General features: G+C 46.7%; 1 protein-coding gene across 1 annotated transcript in view; it reads left to right on the plus strand.

Moving 5' to 3' along the window:
* LOC139281542 (sodium- and chloride-dependent GABA transporter 2-like) overlaps window positions 1–17496 on the plus strand; it is a 119241-nt gene that overhangs the window by 82269 nt on the left and 19476 nt on the right. The window contains exons 7-12 of the mRNA XM_070901708.1: window positions 2629–2763; window positions 4021–4124; window positions 5042–5166; window positions 9473–9585; window positions 11274–11411; window positions 13072–13174. Coding sequence (XP_070757809.1) covers window positions 2629–2763; window positions 4021–4124; window positions 5042–5166; window positions 9473–9585; window positions 11274–11411; window positions 13072–13174 — 718 coding nt within the window. The remainder of the gene's footprint in view (window positions 1–2628; window positions 2764–4020; window positions 4125–5041; window positions 5167–9472; window positions 9586–11273; window positions 11412–13071; window positions 13175–17496) is intronic.

The following is a 17496-nucleotide window of genomic DNA, read 5'->3' on the forward strand; positions in this document are numbered from 1 at the left end:
GTTAAAGATACAAATGGTTAATACATATAAATAGATGCAGTCAGGGTCGCCTAGTAGTTTGAATAACAAATAATTAATAAACAATGACTTAAAATGAGCAATAGAGGTTGTAACTGCATTTCAGTCATGTCATTGAAATTCAACTTAACTGGACCCTGAGTATTAAATTATCATGAGATCACTGTCTGAGACTACTATAAATTGGTGAGGTTAAATTAGGGTCAAAAGCCTGTACAACTGACAAGTTAACAGCATTAGATAGCCAGTCTATTGGAGAAAGTCTAGGGGGTCCGAAATTGGGCTCCTTTGCACCTCTCGTTATCACCCCATGCAGGCGCTAACGAGAAGCAAATTGTTTTACGAATGGGCGTGACGAGGTCAGCGACTCCCACTATATGCAGTGGGAGTTTTATGACGTTGGTACGGCGTTGCGCCCCGATTTCCATCGGCCAAAGATCATGACGTCATCACCGTGCGCATCAACCCGGTAGCGCCCCGGGGCGTTCCACCCACTGCAGCATCGCCAGGCGATAACACCGGCAGCTGCAGGAGGCGTGCATCGGGCGGCCGGCTGCTTTAGGGGCGATGCTTAAAGGTCAGGTGGCTGAGGTAAGTAAAAAAAAAGTACCTACTCTCTTGCAGGTTTTTTCACGGCTTCCTGCCCACGATCGATCAGCTTGAGTGCTGGGTGAGAGCGGGTGGGATCGCAGTTGCCATCGTTGAGAAGGTAACTTTTTTTTCATTGCAGAGCCTGCAGCGATATCCCTTCCCTTTAAGGGAGGTAAGGAGCCTTTCAACGCAGCAGCGCTGCACGGATCAGTGTGCAGTGCTGCTCCACTCACCACTCCGCCTGCTGCTGATTGCACTCCAGGAAGGACATGGAGCGCCTGATTTAGTGCTCCTCTTCCTTTCTGGAGCACAACCACTGAATTTCTCCCCAAGGTGCTGGTGGTTAGCAATGTTTCCAAAGCAGGTATGCCCCTTCGTTAAGAGTGGCGAAGTTGAGTCACCCTTCTTCCTTCTCTGCAATGCCAGCGAACATCAATTCGATGAGTCTCTTCGGCAAGAGGGTTATCTGTTCCACTTGAAGCCTCTGTTCCAGTGAGCCTGCCTTAGTACAGGTGCTGGTATCTGAACGAGCTGGCCTTACTCTCACCTCCCTTGATCTCAGACACTTGTACAGTTTAGTGACACTCTTATTTCTGCCTGGACCTTCCTTTGACCTCTATAACCTTTTACTTTCTGTGCTGAATATATTGTGTATTTGTAAAGGTGCCTTTCTAAATCTGCTAGGTAAAGGTTCCTTACAAAAGAGACTACATAGAGAACCTTCTTCTAACTATCAAAAGAGGAGCTACATCTCAGCCGTGGCTCAGTGGGTAGCACACCCGCCTCTGAATCAGAAGGTTGTGAGTTCACAGTCCCACTCCAGAGACTTGAGCACAAAAATCTAGGCTGATGCTCTAGTGCAGTGCTGAGGGAGTGCTGCACTGTCAGAGGTGCCGTCTTTCAGATGAGACATTAAGCCAAGGCCTCTCAGTTAGACAAAAGATCCCATGGCACTATTTAAAGAGAAGAGCAGGGTCATTCTCCCCAGTGTCTTGGCCAATATTTATCCCTCAATCAACATAACTGTAGTGGAGTATTTAAAATAAACACTCGAACACCAGTTCTGGATTCGAAGATTCAAGTAGTCTTTATTTTGCAGCGGTGGGGAGCCTGCCTGCTAGTTGTCTGTAGCCAGGCCTCTCCAATGATAAAAAGTTCCAAGCAACCTTTTATACACAATGATGCATGTCAGCCTCATGTACGCCACCCCCCTCCCCCACTCCCACCCCCATGCCATTTAATTGGCCCAAAGCCCGCGTGCACAATTGCTGTTTGACGAATTCCCTTTCATGTCACACAATCATTCGCCTATATCTCACACCAGATGGAGTTTTTTTAACGTGTCACTTTTGACCCCTTGCCCTGTTTAGCTGCCCCTCTGGGCCTCCTGTGGTTCAATAGTTTGGCTATTTGTGGTTCAACAGTTTAACCTCCTGTGGTTCAACAGATTACACAGCTTGTAACAATTAATCATTCCAACATGTTATTTCCCTTTAAACAGCTTTAGAAAGTTGACCACTACAAAAGCCTATGTCAGCTCGTTTTAGTTCCAAGATCCATTCTTAACCCTTTAATTATAACAAAGCTCAGAAGCCCCACTTCAATAACAAAAGAAGATGACCTGGTTGTTATCCTATTGGCTGCTGTGTTTCCTACATTACAACAGTGATGACATTTCAAAAGTACTTCATTGGCTATAAAGCACTTTGGGACATTCTGAGGTTGTGTAAGGCGCTATATAAATGCAGGTTTTTCTTTCTAAGAGAGGCCACTTTTCTACTTCCTCTACTTCCTCTACTAACTAGAGGTGCGCCTAACACTTTTTTTTTATGCCTTAATTTTAAAGGGAGACATTTTTCCTTCAATTGCTCAATCTCATTGACAGAGAATAATAAATGAGAGCTTGTTTATAATTCAACATTCAGCATAGTGTGGGTCTGAGGATTTTCAGGGCCGTTGTGTTTGGCTGTAGCTGGAGTCAGCAACGATTTCCTTTCTGCTGTTTATTTTCTTTCTCAGGTTGTCTATTTCACTGCTACCTTTCCCTATGTGATGCTGGCTATCCTCCTAATCAGGGGAGTGACATTGCCAGGCGCTGCTGAAGGAATCATGTTCTATTTGTACCCTGATCTTTCCAGGCTGGCTGACCCTCAGGTAAATGGATTATATTTGTGTAAAGAGTTGCTGCACCTGCGATATATTTTGACATCACCTGTGCAATATTATCACATGGGCTAAATGATGTAACCCTGGTACGAATACGCATACAACTGACAAGTCTCACTGATTGTCAGTTATTCCTGTTATTTTGCAGCTTGTGTTGCAAAGGCAAAAGCCTTGATTTCCTGACCGTGTACTGGCTCAGCTAGAGGTTGATGGCAATTCCCTACTTGTACCACCGATTCCATCCGTCTTTCCAGCCATTGTCTCAAGCTAACGCAGATGTATGCAACCTCAATGGTTTAGTCAACCCTGAGCTGAGCTTCCTACGCCATATCCTCTCCATCACAAAGACTGCCTACTTCCACCTTTTTAGGAGGAGCAAGCGTTCAGAAGGGCAATGATCACAGTCATATCAATAAAGTTTAGAGAGACAAGAACACTTGTAACAGAGAGAGATGTTGGCCCTGAAACTCCGATCCAGGGCCAGGACAGAGAGCAGGTGGATTGCTCACTTGTGGCCAGAATTTGGGGAGGAACTTGGTTCTGTGATATTCTGCATTGTTTCTTCTATCTAGCCATAGGATCTCCCACCTGCCACCCCACCCACAACCTCCCCCACCCCTTCCCAAATGTCAAGGGGGTGTTTCTGATTGCGTGCCAAGATTAAGCCAGGAATCCCACTCATTCCATTCTTTTAAAATCTCAGGGGACCTCTCATCAGCTGAGAGCTAGCTTGATTCCTGTGCAGTGTCCTATGAAGGCTACAAACCTTTAGTAGGGGAAGGTAATTAATTGCAGAGGGGATGGATCATCTTCCCTAAGAAGCCGACTTGCATATCCATTTTTCCCTTTTGTGGCCTCCTCTCTGTCATCAGAGCAGCAGGGCACTACTCTGACATTCTATCAGGAGATCAGGAAGGCCAGCTGAAGTACCATTACTGGAGTGATTCACCCGCCCCACATATTCAACTGACCACATCCCCATGTAACTCGGGGCAGGGCTGTGGGACTATCCATTATTGTTCCACTAATGGAATGGCCCTTTGAGCAGCAGATGAAAGATTGCTTGCTGTTCACGAGTTCTAGCATCCTGTACAGATTTTATGACTACTGTGAAACTTCTTTTTGACAAGAAATCTTTTTTTGATACACTATTGAATTGACTTAAAAGGCATATTTATTTGTGATTGTGTACATAACTGAAACTGATGACTGTGGTACATGGCCAATTCTTTATGTCATCAACAGGTATGGATGGACGCTGGTACCCAGATCTTCTTTAGCTTTGCTGTATGTCTGGGTTGCCTCATTGCCTTGGGAAGCTACAATGACTACAATAATGACTGTTACAGGTACCTGTATTCTGCTGCTTATAGGTTTCGTCCTCTACAATGGCAAAGTTTCTTGAACTTGTAACAGGAGCATGTTTTGGAAGCATGCTTTAAGATTAATTACCTTCTAGTGTTCCACTCCCATTGCAACCCCAGCAATCCCCCCATGTTAATATTGTGAAAATAAACTTGGTATTGTGCACAATCCCATCCTTACATTTATACAGGTGCAGCATCAAGAATCTGGAGTTCCGGAATCTGGAATGTTCCGGAATCCGGACTCTGCGCCGATCGGTGGCAGGGTCGTCCAGAATCCGTAAAATGTTCCGGAATCCGGACCTGATGACCCTGCTGACCTCAGGACCCCACCGCTGCCTTACCTCGTGCCTCGCCTCGCCGCCACTCACCTCGCCTCCGCTGCCCTTACCTCAGGGCCTCCTCGCTGGCCTGTCTAACAACCTCCTTGGCGGGGCCCACCCAACGACATCCTCCTTAGCAGGCCCGCCTGAACACCTACTCGGTGGGCCCCGCCCGACGATATTCTTGGCGATCCAGCTCGTTCGACAACCTCTTGGCGGGGCCCGCCCAACATCCTCCTCGGCGGGGCCTGCCTGGCAACAACATCCTTGACGGGGCCGGCCTGACGATTACCTCCTTAGCAGGGCCCAAACAGCTCCTTGGCGGGAATCTCCCCCCCCACCCTACCCCCCCACTCCACCCCGCTTTCTAATGTTCCGAAGTCCGAAAATACCCAAACCTGGGCTTCGGCGTTTCCGGAATTGTGGCGTCAGAAAGCAAATCAAAAGTCCGGAAAAGCCCGGAATCAAGAACAGCCTCGGTCCCAATGATTCCAGATTATTGGTGCCGCACCTGTACTACAAAGTTGCTATTTATAAAGTAAAGAGGTCTTCTGATTCCATTCCTTCTCTTGTCCTCAGAGATTGTTTGATATTGAGTGCCATGAACAGTGGAACCAGCTTTGTGTCTGGATTTGCTATCTTTTCTGTCCTGGGATTTATGGCCCATGAGGAAGGAGTGCCCATTTCTGAGGTGGCTGAGTCTGGTAGGGAGTTCTCTCATTTTAAGTTCAATGTTAAATAGGTGTTGCTGAGATTCATTTAACTTGGGGACGAAGATGTTAGAGAATGGTGCCGGGAGACATTTTCACATCCTTATTACCCCATTTCTGCTTAAAAATGGGGCAGTGACTGAACCTAAATAGCCCATGTGTTTAAAGTGCCAACTTACTGTTTGGTCTCAGCCTGTTCCAATTTTTGGGCGTAACTTGATCTTCGCTCCTGTGGAAACAGGCAGAGATCTCATTGATATATTCAAATCAGGGTCATAACCCCAATGCCATTTTGAACTCTGCACAAGCTGCTACCACCATGGTTGGTACAAGTTGGGAAGCAGCTGTTTCTGGTGATATTTAAAGGGATCTTCAGCTGCCCTCAGTAAATCTATAGAAAGTTTCAGCAGACATTTTGCTTGTATTAGATTCTTTTTTCGAGTTAAATTATATCAAAGTGATATCAAGTGTTGCTGTACAATGTTCTGAACTCTTAAGGGACTTCTGGCATCATACTTATTTTTTCATGGGAGGGATCCGTCTGGAAATTGCACTGTGACAGGATATGGGGGGACAGCAGCAGAAGGAGGGGGCAAACAGAACTGCAGCTGGAGGGAGAGCAAACAGAAGGAGGTGTGCTTGAAGGAGTCCTTATCCTTCCAACAGAGCTCGTAGGCCCAGGGCAGCATACCTGCAGCTCCCTAAGGAAGAGCACATAATGAGGCTGCGCTTCACTATAGAGTCTGTGGAAGAGTTCTCTCGCCTCCTGCAACAACTGCCACAGCGAGCATAACATTGCTTTTTGTAGTCAAGGTCAAAGCAGCCCTCAACTTCTTTGCCTTTGGGCTCCTTGCAGACTGCCACAGGGCATATCATTAACATCAATCTGTGTGCAGTTCATGCTTGCATCAAACAGATGATTAGTGCCATGCTTGTTTCATCGCTTTCTCCGGGGACCTCTGGAAACAGCGAGATGGCGCTCTGGGGTTTGCACAGGTTGCAAAATCCCCGCAGGGCCAGAACAACATTGACTGCACCTATAATGCCATGTGAGATTCTTCATATGACCCCATTGTAAGGGCTTCCAGTCCATTAACATGTCTGATCTCCAGCAGTGCATCCTGCGGGTCTTTCCTGGCAGGTTGGAGAGAATGCTAATTACATACAGGATAGCAAAGGAAGCCAGGTTGGTCCAACAGTTTTCTACAACCAGAGCTCTTCGATAGCAGCTCATTGAAAGCACTTCAGCTGAACAATCTCTCCTGTACTGTATTAACAGTCACATCTAGCATCTCTCCCAGTCTTGCTGCCCCTCCAATAAACTCCATTCATTTGTACACTTAACAACTAATATTGCAGGGTCATCAGCTACTGCAGGAACACTCTCTGCATGCAAAGTTTTCCAAAAGGATTGTGACTTTACTGGCTTACTCAAATGATTTAGAAGGTTGTAAATCTGTGGAATTTGCTGCCTCAGAGAGCTGTGGAAGCTGGGTCATTGAATAAATTTAAGACAGAGATAGACAGTTTCTTAACCGATAAAGGAATAAAGGGTTATGGGGAGCGGGCAGGGAAGTAGTCCTGAGTCTATGATCAGATCAGTCATGATCGTATTAAATGGCAGAGCAGGCTCAAGGGGCCGTATGGCCTACTCCTGTTCCTATTTCTTATGTTCTTATGATTACACACAAATTTTCATCCTGGTGTGAGCCCCTAGCATACCCCAGTGCTTCTATGAGGTGTTCCTTATGAGTGGTTGCAGCATGCAAGGTGGAACGATGCTGTGGCTCAATCAAGGGCTCTTGAGTTGATCATGATCAGCAACCTCTAGGCACTCGGGTCTGACAAGGCCCAGCTGCAGACTGCAGCATCCTGGTATCTGCCAAGGCAGTCTGGCCAAGCTGGCTTTCTAGCACCTGGGCAGGGTTCAGGGGGCCACAAAGGTCTAGATGTGCTGTCATCCTAATAGATAGCCTCATGTTCCATCCCCATTGCACAACAGCCCTGCTACCAGGCAGTGGCTCAGCTCTTCCACTAATCTATGAGAGGACAAACTGTAGGGCATCCATCATCCAACAAAGTCCATTCACTCTCCCAGGTGCTGGCCAAGCTGTAGGAGGTGGTTGAGCCCAGAGCCTTCATGGTCTCAGTCAGAATATCCCAGAGACAGGCTATTACTGGTGCCAAAGACTCCTGCAGGAAGGGACTATCGGCAGCAACCATTGAGGTGCACATAAATCATCCTTTTTAAAGTCTAGGCCCCTAAACTCTGTAACTCTGTCCTCTTCAGGAGAGCTCGGATATGGCCTTCTGATGAGCTGTTTCCTGGGCAGTTCTTTCCACCTGCTCCTACTCTTGTTCAGCGGTGCTCAGTGAATCACCCAGTGCAGACTCCTCTCACTCACTATTGATGCCATGCAGGGTGCTCATTCCTGTGCTGGTGCTTGGAAGGGTCAGAATGAGTAATGGTCATCCTGAGCAGGTTTCCCCCCGCTCAGTCTGTGCAACTTGAATGCCTGAATCATCTGATAGATCTGAAAAAAGGGGAGGGGGACAAGGATTAGAATATAGTGGCATGGGTAAACATCAGCAGATGAGTTGCAGCACAGTGTCCCACCAGGTTGTCATGCTGTGTGTTAATATGTGACTGAGAGAATTAAGTAGGACAAGAAAAGGAAGGGAAGATGTCGAAACACCCTGCTGTGCCAAGCCTCCACACGGACCCTCACTGTGTGCCCTTTGTCAATAATATCAATGGCAGAGTTGTCCATTGCTCTCAGTGCTCGCAGAGTGGTAGGTCGCCCTTGTGTTCTGGTAGTCTACCTCCAGTTGTGTGCCAGCTTTGCCTGCAAGAAAGGTGGAAGTAGTAAATATGTGCCATGTTTAAGGGTTTTCAAGATATAAGAGGCAGTTTTGTGTTGTGTGCATGATAACAGGAAGAAGCAGCATGTAAGGGCAAGAGGGAGAAGTAGTTGTGAGGACAGTAGTAAGTTTTGAGGGTGAATGTGAGCAGAAAGCAGATGCAGTGAAATGCTCCCTGCTGACTTGAAGAGTGCCCTGGGAAAGGGGGAAGGTGATCGTGGTGAGGCTAAAGTAGAGTTCTGCAGGCTAAAATGAGAGATGTGATGGGGAGTCTTACCTGGGTAGACCTGTTAGATCATTATTTTTTTCGTACACTGGGAAAATACTGGTGCCATTTACATTCTCTGTCCCCTCTCTCTCTCTATTTGGAAAAAAAAAACATCTTGGCAGCAGAAGTCCACACAGCTATATAAGCTAAGAATGTAATAACTGGAATGGTAGCTGAGTGGTTATGGTAGTAGATTATCAACCTAGAGGTCACAAGTTCTAATTCCCACCATGGTAAGTTGTGAATTTAAATTCACCAGAAAATATTCATTAATAAAGCTATTGTTTGATTAAGTGAGTATGGAAGATGGATTTCAACACAGGTAAAATGTGAGGTCATCCATTTTGGACCAAAAAAGGATAGATCTATTATTTAAATGGTGAAAAGCTAGGAACGGGGGAATTCCAAAGAGATTTAGGGGTTCATGTACACAGATCATTAAAATGTAGTACAGGTGATCAGGTGCAAAATATAATCACAAAGACTAATGGAACGTTAGTCTTTATAGCTAGAGGGCTAGAATATAAAGGGGAGGAGGTTTTGCTACAACTATACAAAGCCCTGGTTAGACCACATCAGGAGTACTGTGTACAGTTCTGGACACCGCACTGTAGACAAGATATATTGGCCATGGAAGGAATGCAGCGCAGATTCACCAGAATGTTACCAGGGATCCAATGTTAGATTATACGGAGATGTTACATAAACTAGGCTTGTATTCCCTGCAATATGGATAGTTAAGGGGTGATTTGATTGAGGTTTTTAGGATTTTGAAAGGAATTGATCAGGTCGATAGAAACATTTTCCGCTGGTGGGGGAATCTAGGACAAGGGGACATAACCTTAAAATCAGAGCCAGGCCATTCAGGAAAGAAGTTAGGAAACACTTCTTCATGCAAAGGGTGGTAGAAGTTTGGAACTCTCTCTCGCAAAAAGTTCTAGATGCTAGCTCGATTAATAATTTTAAATCTGAGATCGAAAGGGTATAAAAGGATATGATCCAAGGCAGGTGGGTGGAATTAAGGTACTGATCAACCATGATCTCATTGAATGGTGCAACAGGCTCGAGGGGCTGAATGACCTACTCCTGTTTCTATGTTCCTATATATTTAATTTTTTATTGCATTTTTCAAATACTTTACTAAACTATGTCTATCTATTCCTCCTGCAGGTCCTGGTCTAGCCTTCATTGCCTATCCAAAGGCAGTGACATTGATGCCTTTCTCTCAGTTCTGGGCTTGTTTGTTCTTTATCTTGCTTATCCTCCTGGGTCTGGACAGTCAGGTACTGCTCAGAAAGCAACTGAGGCTCAACTAAAGTCCACGTTTTTTCCCCAAACAGGGATTGGCTTTGGGTTGAGCAATGAGCAAAAATTCTAAATTAATGTCCTTCTACTTCATCTTTTCCCTCACTGGCACTGCAATGTTTCTTATTTGAATTGATAGAAATTTTTAAGAAGTTTGGTTTCAGACATTCTGGTAATAACATTAAAATGTTTTAACTTGTGTAATCACCTATGACACTGACCATTGTGTGCTTTCTTTGATGATCTCGTTGTTTCTCTTTGGGGTCACGAGATCAGGGGTCAGAGTGCCAGGGAGGTTGGGGCCAGGAGCAGGGGAGATCAGGGTTTGGGATGCAAGATCAGGGTCACAGAATGCAGGAGAGTGAGGCTGGAAGTGGGGGAGATCAGGGGTTGGGGCTGTTAGATTGGGGGATAAAGCCATGAGATTGGGGGGCGGGGAGTGATCAGGGGTCGGAGACTAGAAAAACTGGGATTGTTTTCCTTAGAGGAGAGAAGGTTAATGGGATTGAGGAGTGTTGACAGAGTAAATAAGGAGGAACTGTTTTAACTATTTTTTTGACACAGTGGTGCCAAAATTCAGCCTCCCAATAAGGCCTCTGGCCACTTGAAAGCGGCAGCCATGGGGCGGTGTCGAATGGCTGCCGACTTGCAGCGGTCTGACCAACGCTCACTAAATTCACCTTGGGGCTTTTTGCTGCAGTGTGACGATCCGCCCCGCTCCTGCAGATGCATCAGAACTCGCATCGCAACTGAGCTACCCCGGGAGGGAAATTCACTTGCAAAAGTCTCTCGGCCGCCGCTCGGTGGCCCTGACAGCTTTTTGTGTCGATGCACTCCTTGTTGGGCTTTGTTGGTTAGGGGCGTGGCTGCCCTTAAAGGGAAAGTGGCGCTGCTGGCGAAGCCATTTTGTTTTTTTGAACAGCCAACTGCCAGATCAGGCCGACAATTATGCCCCCAGGTTCGGCTGGGCCGCTAACAGGCAGCCTGGCACCCCCTTTTGGGAGCCAGGCTGCTGGCCCGGCCGAAACCCTTCCTGGTGGCCCAGAGGATCTAACTGAAAAAGATGCAGAGCTCGCAGCGGCCCTCCCCTTTAACTAAAGGGGAGAGACGTGTTGACGCGCCAGCAAGATGACGTCCTCGGCGCAGCGCTGATGACTGACAGCGACAGCGACTCCGTCCCGCCCCCACTTCCACCCCGCTAGTGATGCCCACTCCATTCCGCCCCCACTTCCTCCCCCATGATGAGACCACTTCCACCCTGCTTGAAAAAAAAATTTGAGGAGCTGAATTTCGCCGGCTAGTCCGCCGCATCCATTGCGGTAGCCAGAACACTTCGAAAACGGTAGGTCCACGTGGGCGGAGGTGAATTTCGGCGAGGTGAGTTGTTATGATCTGGTATGCATCATCTGAAAGGGTGGCGGAAGCAGTTTAAATAATAACTTTCAAAAGGAAATTCAATATGTACCTGGAAAGGATCATTTGCGGGCTATGATGAAAGAGCAGGGTAGTGGGACTGATGGGCTGAATGGTCTTCTTTGTGCTGTAAGGTTCTATGATTTCAAGAGGTTTCCAGTTCTGATAATCTTATCTCCATAAACATAAAATGACCTGCCATTTAAGCTTTGACGTGTTGAACCTGTTGCTTGTTAATTATTTCTTGTTTTAGTTTATAGGTGTGGAGGGCCTGGCAACAGCAATAATGGATATGTTTCCTGAGATTTTCCAAAGAAAATATTCGAGGGAATTTCTTATCCTGGGCATCGCAAGCTTTTCATTCACTATTGGGCTGGTGATGTTGACAGAGGTGAGAGGTTGCTTTTGTGGAGCGTTTGTATATTTTGAACAGGTTTTGATTATGCACCCGGTGAAAATGTCTGATTGGGGTAACCTGCAGTCAGGCGAAGGTTCCATTCTGGAATCGACTGTCACGTGAGTTCCTTCCGATGGTGCATTTTCAAATACAGCATTATGTTGTTGAAAAATGAGGCCCTGAAATTCCATGGTAGTTCTACTCGTCTTCTGTCATAGTTCTGGGCCTCTGGCCATGCTTCTCACTGAGCCAGACACCTGACCAACCTTCTCACCCAGTCACAGACCCTGACCAACCTTCTCACCCAGTCACAGACCCTGACCAACCTTCTCACCCAGTCACAGAACCTGACCAACCTTCTCACTGAGTCACAGACCCTGACCAACCTTCTCACCCAGTCACAGACTCTGACCAACCTTGTCACCCAGTCACAGACCCTGACTATCCTTCTCACCCAGTCACAGACCCTGACCATCCTTCTCACCCAGTCACAGACCCTGACCAACCTTCTCACCCAGTCACAGACCCTGACCAACCTTCTCACCCAGTCACAGACCCTGACCAACCTTCTCACCCAGTCACAGACCCTGACCAACCTTCTCACCCAGTCACAGACCCTGACCAACCTTCTCACCCAGTCACAGACCCTGACCAACCTTCTCACCCAGTCACAGACCCTGACCAACCTTGTCACCCAGTCACAGACCCTGACCAACCTTCTCACTGAGTCACAGACCTTGACCAACCTTCTCACCCAGTCACAGACTCTGACCAACCTTCTCAGCCAGTCACAGACCCTGACTATCCTTCTCACCCAGTCACAGACCCTGACCAACCTTGTCACCCAGTCACAGACCCTGACCAACCTTCTCACTGAGTCACAGACCCTGACCAACCTTCTCACCCAGTCACAGACCCTGACCAACCTTCTCACCCAGTCACAGACCCTGACTATCCTTCTCACCCAGTCACAGACCCTGACCAACCTTGTCACCCAGTCACAGACCCTGACCAACCTTCTCACTGAGTCACAGACCCTGACCAACCTTCTCACCCAGTCACAGACCCTGAGCAACCTTGTCACCCAGTCACAGACCCTGACCAACCTTGTCACCCAGTCACAGACCCTGACCAACCTTCTCACCCAGTCACGGACCCTGACCAACCTTCTCACCCAGTCACAGACCCTGACCAACCTTCTCACTGAGTCACAGACCCTGACCAACCTTGTCACCCAGTCACAGACCCTGACCAACCTTCTCACCCAGTCACAGACCCTGACCAACCTTCTCACTGAGTCACAGACCTGACCAACCTTCTCACTCAGTCACAGACCCTGACCAACCTTCTCACTGAGTCAGAATCAGGGCATGAAGTTCTGTTTTTATTTCTTAAATTATTTCAAATTTGAAAAGCATCATAAAGTTTTCATTCCTGAGCATATTGAAATGCCCTGAAATCTCTACCAATAAAAGTTCCAAAGATTATTAAAGTTAGCATCCAAAAAATATGAAACATTTTTTGTCAAGATTTTATGTTCAAGAAAAGCAATAATTGATTTTGATTCACCTGTTTATTATTATTGTCAATGATTTATAATGCAGTCTTCATGGCACAGAACCTGATGTATTTGCCTCTGTTTCTCTTCTCCTAGGGTGGGATGTATATTTTTCAGCTGTTTGATTACTACGCAGTCAGCGGGACATGTCTGCTGTTCCTGGCAACTTTTGAAACGTTCTGTATCAGTTGGGTGTATGGTATGTATATGAATTAATCTTCAAATATTTTGAAAGATTGTGACTGAGTAGAATGATACAGTGGCCTTGATTGTAATTCTGGGTAGGTTTTAGCCGATGGTAGAGAGACACATTGGGAGCGGCATGTATTGCCCTCTCTCAGGATGGCAGCCCATCTGCTTCCTAGCCATCCTCTCATCCAATACTAATCATGGTGCCATGGTGCTGGGCCAGACTGCCCAGGCAGCAGCCAAAGTATTGCAGTGTGCTGCCGGGCCCTCTCAGGCTCAAGCTCCCAGGTGTCACCAGCCAACAGCATCTCAAGGTTCCTCACATGAGCAACAGCAACTCTACTGAGGCCACCGGAGGAGCACCTCATAGGAATAGTAGAATTAGAAAACCTTCTTTTAAGAAAAGGCACTAAGGATTGATCATTTGGGTGATAAAATGATTCACTACATTATTGCATTTGGAATTAAAATTAATACCTTTATTACATTTGGTCTATAATTTCTACTCAGTGCAGCTTCTTCATATGTATTGTTAGAATTTCTTTCATATAGAGGTTGGCTCAATGATTTTAATGTTCTTCAATGCAGAATCAAGGGAATTGTAAAGGGATAACAGGAACTGTTAATGCTGATGGGCTTTTTCTGACTTTCCAGGTAAGGGGGGGTTGAGGAGGTCACCAAAAGTGATGTTCTATCAACTGCTCCCTGGCCTGTCTAACTGAAATGCCTTCTACTGGCCCTCCTTCTTGTGGTTCTCCTTCACCTTCATCCAACTCTTCCCTATCTGAGGTTATCTTATTGTTGTTGTGCCTCCTTCAACCTGAATCCTCTTTGCATTGCCAGGTTATACAGCGTGCAGCAAGCTGCAATGATGTGGCCATTTAGTCTGGGCCATATTGTAGGGAGCATCCAGAGAGATTAAGGTATCTGAACCGTCGCTTCAAAATGCCAATGACACACTCTATGATGTTCAGGAAGGTCCCATGGCTCTCAGTGTGTCCGTGATGTTTAGGAGTGGTGAGGTTACAGAGTTTTGTCATCAGTCGGGTGAGATGGGGATATTCTTTGTCCCCTTACAGCCATCTTCTAACTATTCTGGATGGGTGGAAAATTGGAAGTTGGATCAATGTTGCAGAATGAAGGTGTTGTGGCAGCTGCCAGTAAAACAGGCACAATGTTGCATCATCCTTCTGTGGTGATCAGACACCAATTGAACATGGAGTGGAATTCCTGAACACATAAGAGACTGCTTCATTTTAATTTATTTATTCATTCCTGGGTTGTGGACGTCGCTGGCAGAGCCAGCCTTTATTGCCCATCCCTAATTGCCCTTGAAAAGGTGGTGGTGGTGAGCCACCATCTTGAACTGCTGCAGTCCATGGGGTGAAGGTATGCCCACAGTGCTGTTATGTAGGGAATTTCAAGATTTTGACCCAGCGATGATGAAGGAATGGCAATATACTTCCAAGTCAGAATGGTGACTTGGAGGGGAACTTGGAGTTGTTGGTGTTCCCATGTGCCTGCTACGCTGGGCCTTTGAGATGATAGAGGTCGCAGGTTTGGGAGGTACTGTCGAAGAAACCTTGGCAAGTTGCTGCTGTGCATCTTGTAGATGGTACGCTCTGCAGCCATGGTGTGCCGGTGGTGGAGAGAGTGAATGTTTAAGGTGGTGGATGGGATGCTAATCAAGCGGGCTACTTTGTCCTGGATGGTGTCGAGCTTCTTGAGTGTTGCTGGAGCTGCACTCAACCAGGCAAGTGGAGAGTATTCCATCACACTCCTGACTTGTGCTTTATAGGTGGTGGAAAGGCTTAGGGTTCAGGAGGTGAGTCACTCGCCGCAGAATACCCAGCCTCTGACCTGCTCTTGTAGTCACAGTATATATGTGGCCGATCCTGTTAAGTTTCTGGTCAATGGTGACCCCACCAGGATGTTGAGGGTGGGAGATGTTGATGGCTCTCTGATAACTACATGAGTGCCATCTATTGTGCCTTGGACATGAGGGAAGAAAGCTACTCCTACAAATGCCAGAGGTCTCTCATTGCTGTTGGCATCCATCGCAAAGGTAAAGTAGTGTTGTGCTCTGGCAAGGTGAGCATTGGTGACCCGTTTGATGCACCTGTGCACTGCAGACTGGGAGATGTGGGTGATGTCTCCTGTAGTAGCCTGGGTGGTGCCTGTGGTGATCACGTTAAGGATGGCGATGGACTTTGACAGCCACTGGCAAAGCATGAGCCCCTGGTCTAGCAAACAGCAAGTCATGCTGCAACAGGCCGCATAAATCAGCGACAGCCTGCCTGATGAAGCGCAGCCTCTTCCTGCACTGCTCCTCCGAGAGATATCCCAGAAAGTAACACTAGGCCCTGTGAGCTAGGGGAGGTTTTCTACGAGCACCCACCCCCCCCCCCCCACAACCCTACCATTCGCCTGCTGTCTTCTAACAGGCCCAGCTGCTGCCTGTTCTGATGGTTCAGACTGCAGCAGCTCCTCTAACTGTCTGTCCATCCAAAGAAGTGCAGCAAAAACAGCCGCCGTGATAAGCAGTGAGTGCTTAGACAGGTGAGTGTTCCTTTAAATTCAGCTTCTATCATGTCAGTCAGTGTTTGAAACCAGTCCGGCTAAGATTTGTTTAGCGGATTTGTTGCTGGGCAGAATTTCTGACCTACCCTTTTAAAGTTGCCTCACGGTCCAAATTATGTAATTGAACCCCCAATTCAGGGCTATAAAAAGGGTCAATTTCACCCCCAAAGACTTTTGCAATAACTTTGAACATCAAAGCTGACAGTGTTGATTTTATGCAAGAGCAAATAATAATGAATTAAGAACATCAAATGCACTTTGGATTTGCATAAATAGCATCATGTTTTAATTCAATATTTAATGAAAATATGAGTGGATCTGTAATATCTGAAGTAAAGGAACACGGATTGTATTAAATAATTCAATATTCACCAGAATTAGTGAAGTCAGGAGAAGCACTAGCTCTGTGATCCACAAGATGGATGCTGCATCTACCTTGAATTCTGCCCCATGTTAGGATGTTTTCCTTTAGCACGTTGGAGTGTTGTGTTAAGACATGCCAACCATCAGCATTTCACACTGACAGTCGGCGTTTCTTCAGCTGACAGCAGGTGGCCCCTGAGTTTTATTGCACACGTCACGAATCCATCAAGCTTGCACATGCATGAATGCTGACAATTTGTGTGAGTGCACCAAACTGCATATCTGCATATACCAGCATTCATGCACAGACTCCCAGGATTCACGCAGGCACAACTCAATAAAGTGGTGTGGATCAGTTCGGGTACATATAGAACATAGGAACAGGAGTAGGTCATTTAGCCCCTCGAACCTGTTCCACCCAAAGTCCTGCACAGGGTCAGTGGCATTTGGCAGCAACAGGGAGGAGATCTATGATTTAGGATAAACATTGGATTATACTTTGTCCTAAGGATGGTATTAATTATCTATAGTAGCTATTAGTGGCTACCTTTCTAACCAGGTTTGAGCTGGTGATGTTTATTGCTAGTAACTTCTTCTAATTGAGAACTAACTGACAAGCAATTTAGACAGCATCCCTAGATAACCCTTTAGATAGATAAAACAACAGTGTTCTTTCATCTATCTGTCCATTGTGTTCTGTCCAAGGGCAGATGCTAACACAAGGATCACATGTGATTCTTAAGCCACTTACTAGGTAAAAGTAGCTAAGGTGGTTTCCCGTCGCCTCCTCATGGTTTTTATCTTTGGAGTAAGTTCTCCTAGGTGGGCTGCAACTGAGGCTAAAGAGAAAGCAACAGTGGCTATTTGTAATTTACAAGGCAGCCGAAATTCTGTTGCTAATGCCAGCTGATAACGGCGGTGTTAGGCATTGACTGGGCAGCAGTGGCTTCGCGCCAGCATTAGGCAGCATTGACACCTGGTGCGAAATTCGGTTCTGGTTTTTCAAGGGCATAAAGAATTGCCGCCCCGCCGATTATCACCATGGAAATCATGACATCAGTTTGCCAAATTCACTTTTGCCGCCTCACTTACCGACTGGCGGCGAACATGCCACAAAAAGTTGGCGTTCACAAGGTACGGTAAGGATTCTGGGGCGGCATTTAAACTGAGTTGCAGCCGGGGCACAGAGGTTGCGGTCAGTGCAGCGTTCAGTCCTCGTACAGTGCGTAGGTGTTGGCGTGCTGCATCTGCTGACTATTCAGCTTGACTACTAGGGTTTCCCAAACATTGGTGGGCTTCAGGTCGTTGACATTAGCAACTCATATCTCACTGTTACCTCTGCAACTCAATGAGGCAGTGATGGCACACCACGTCGTCCTGCGGCGAAGA

Source organism: Pristiophorus japonicus, chromosome 15, assembly GCF_044704955.1.
Source record: "Pristiophorus japonicus isolate sPriJap1 chromosome 15, sPriJap1.hap1, whole genome shotgun sequence".
NCBI lineage: Eukaryota > Metazoa > Chordata > Chondrichthyes > Pristiophoridae > Pristiophorus > Pristiophorus japonicus.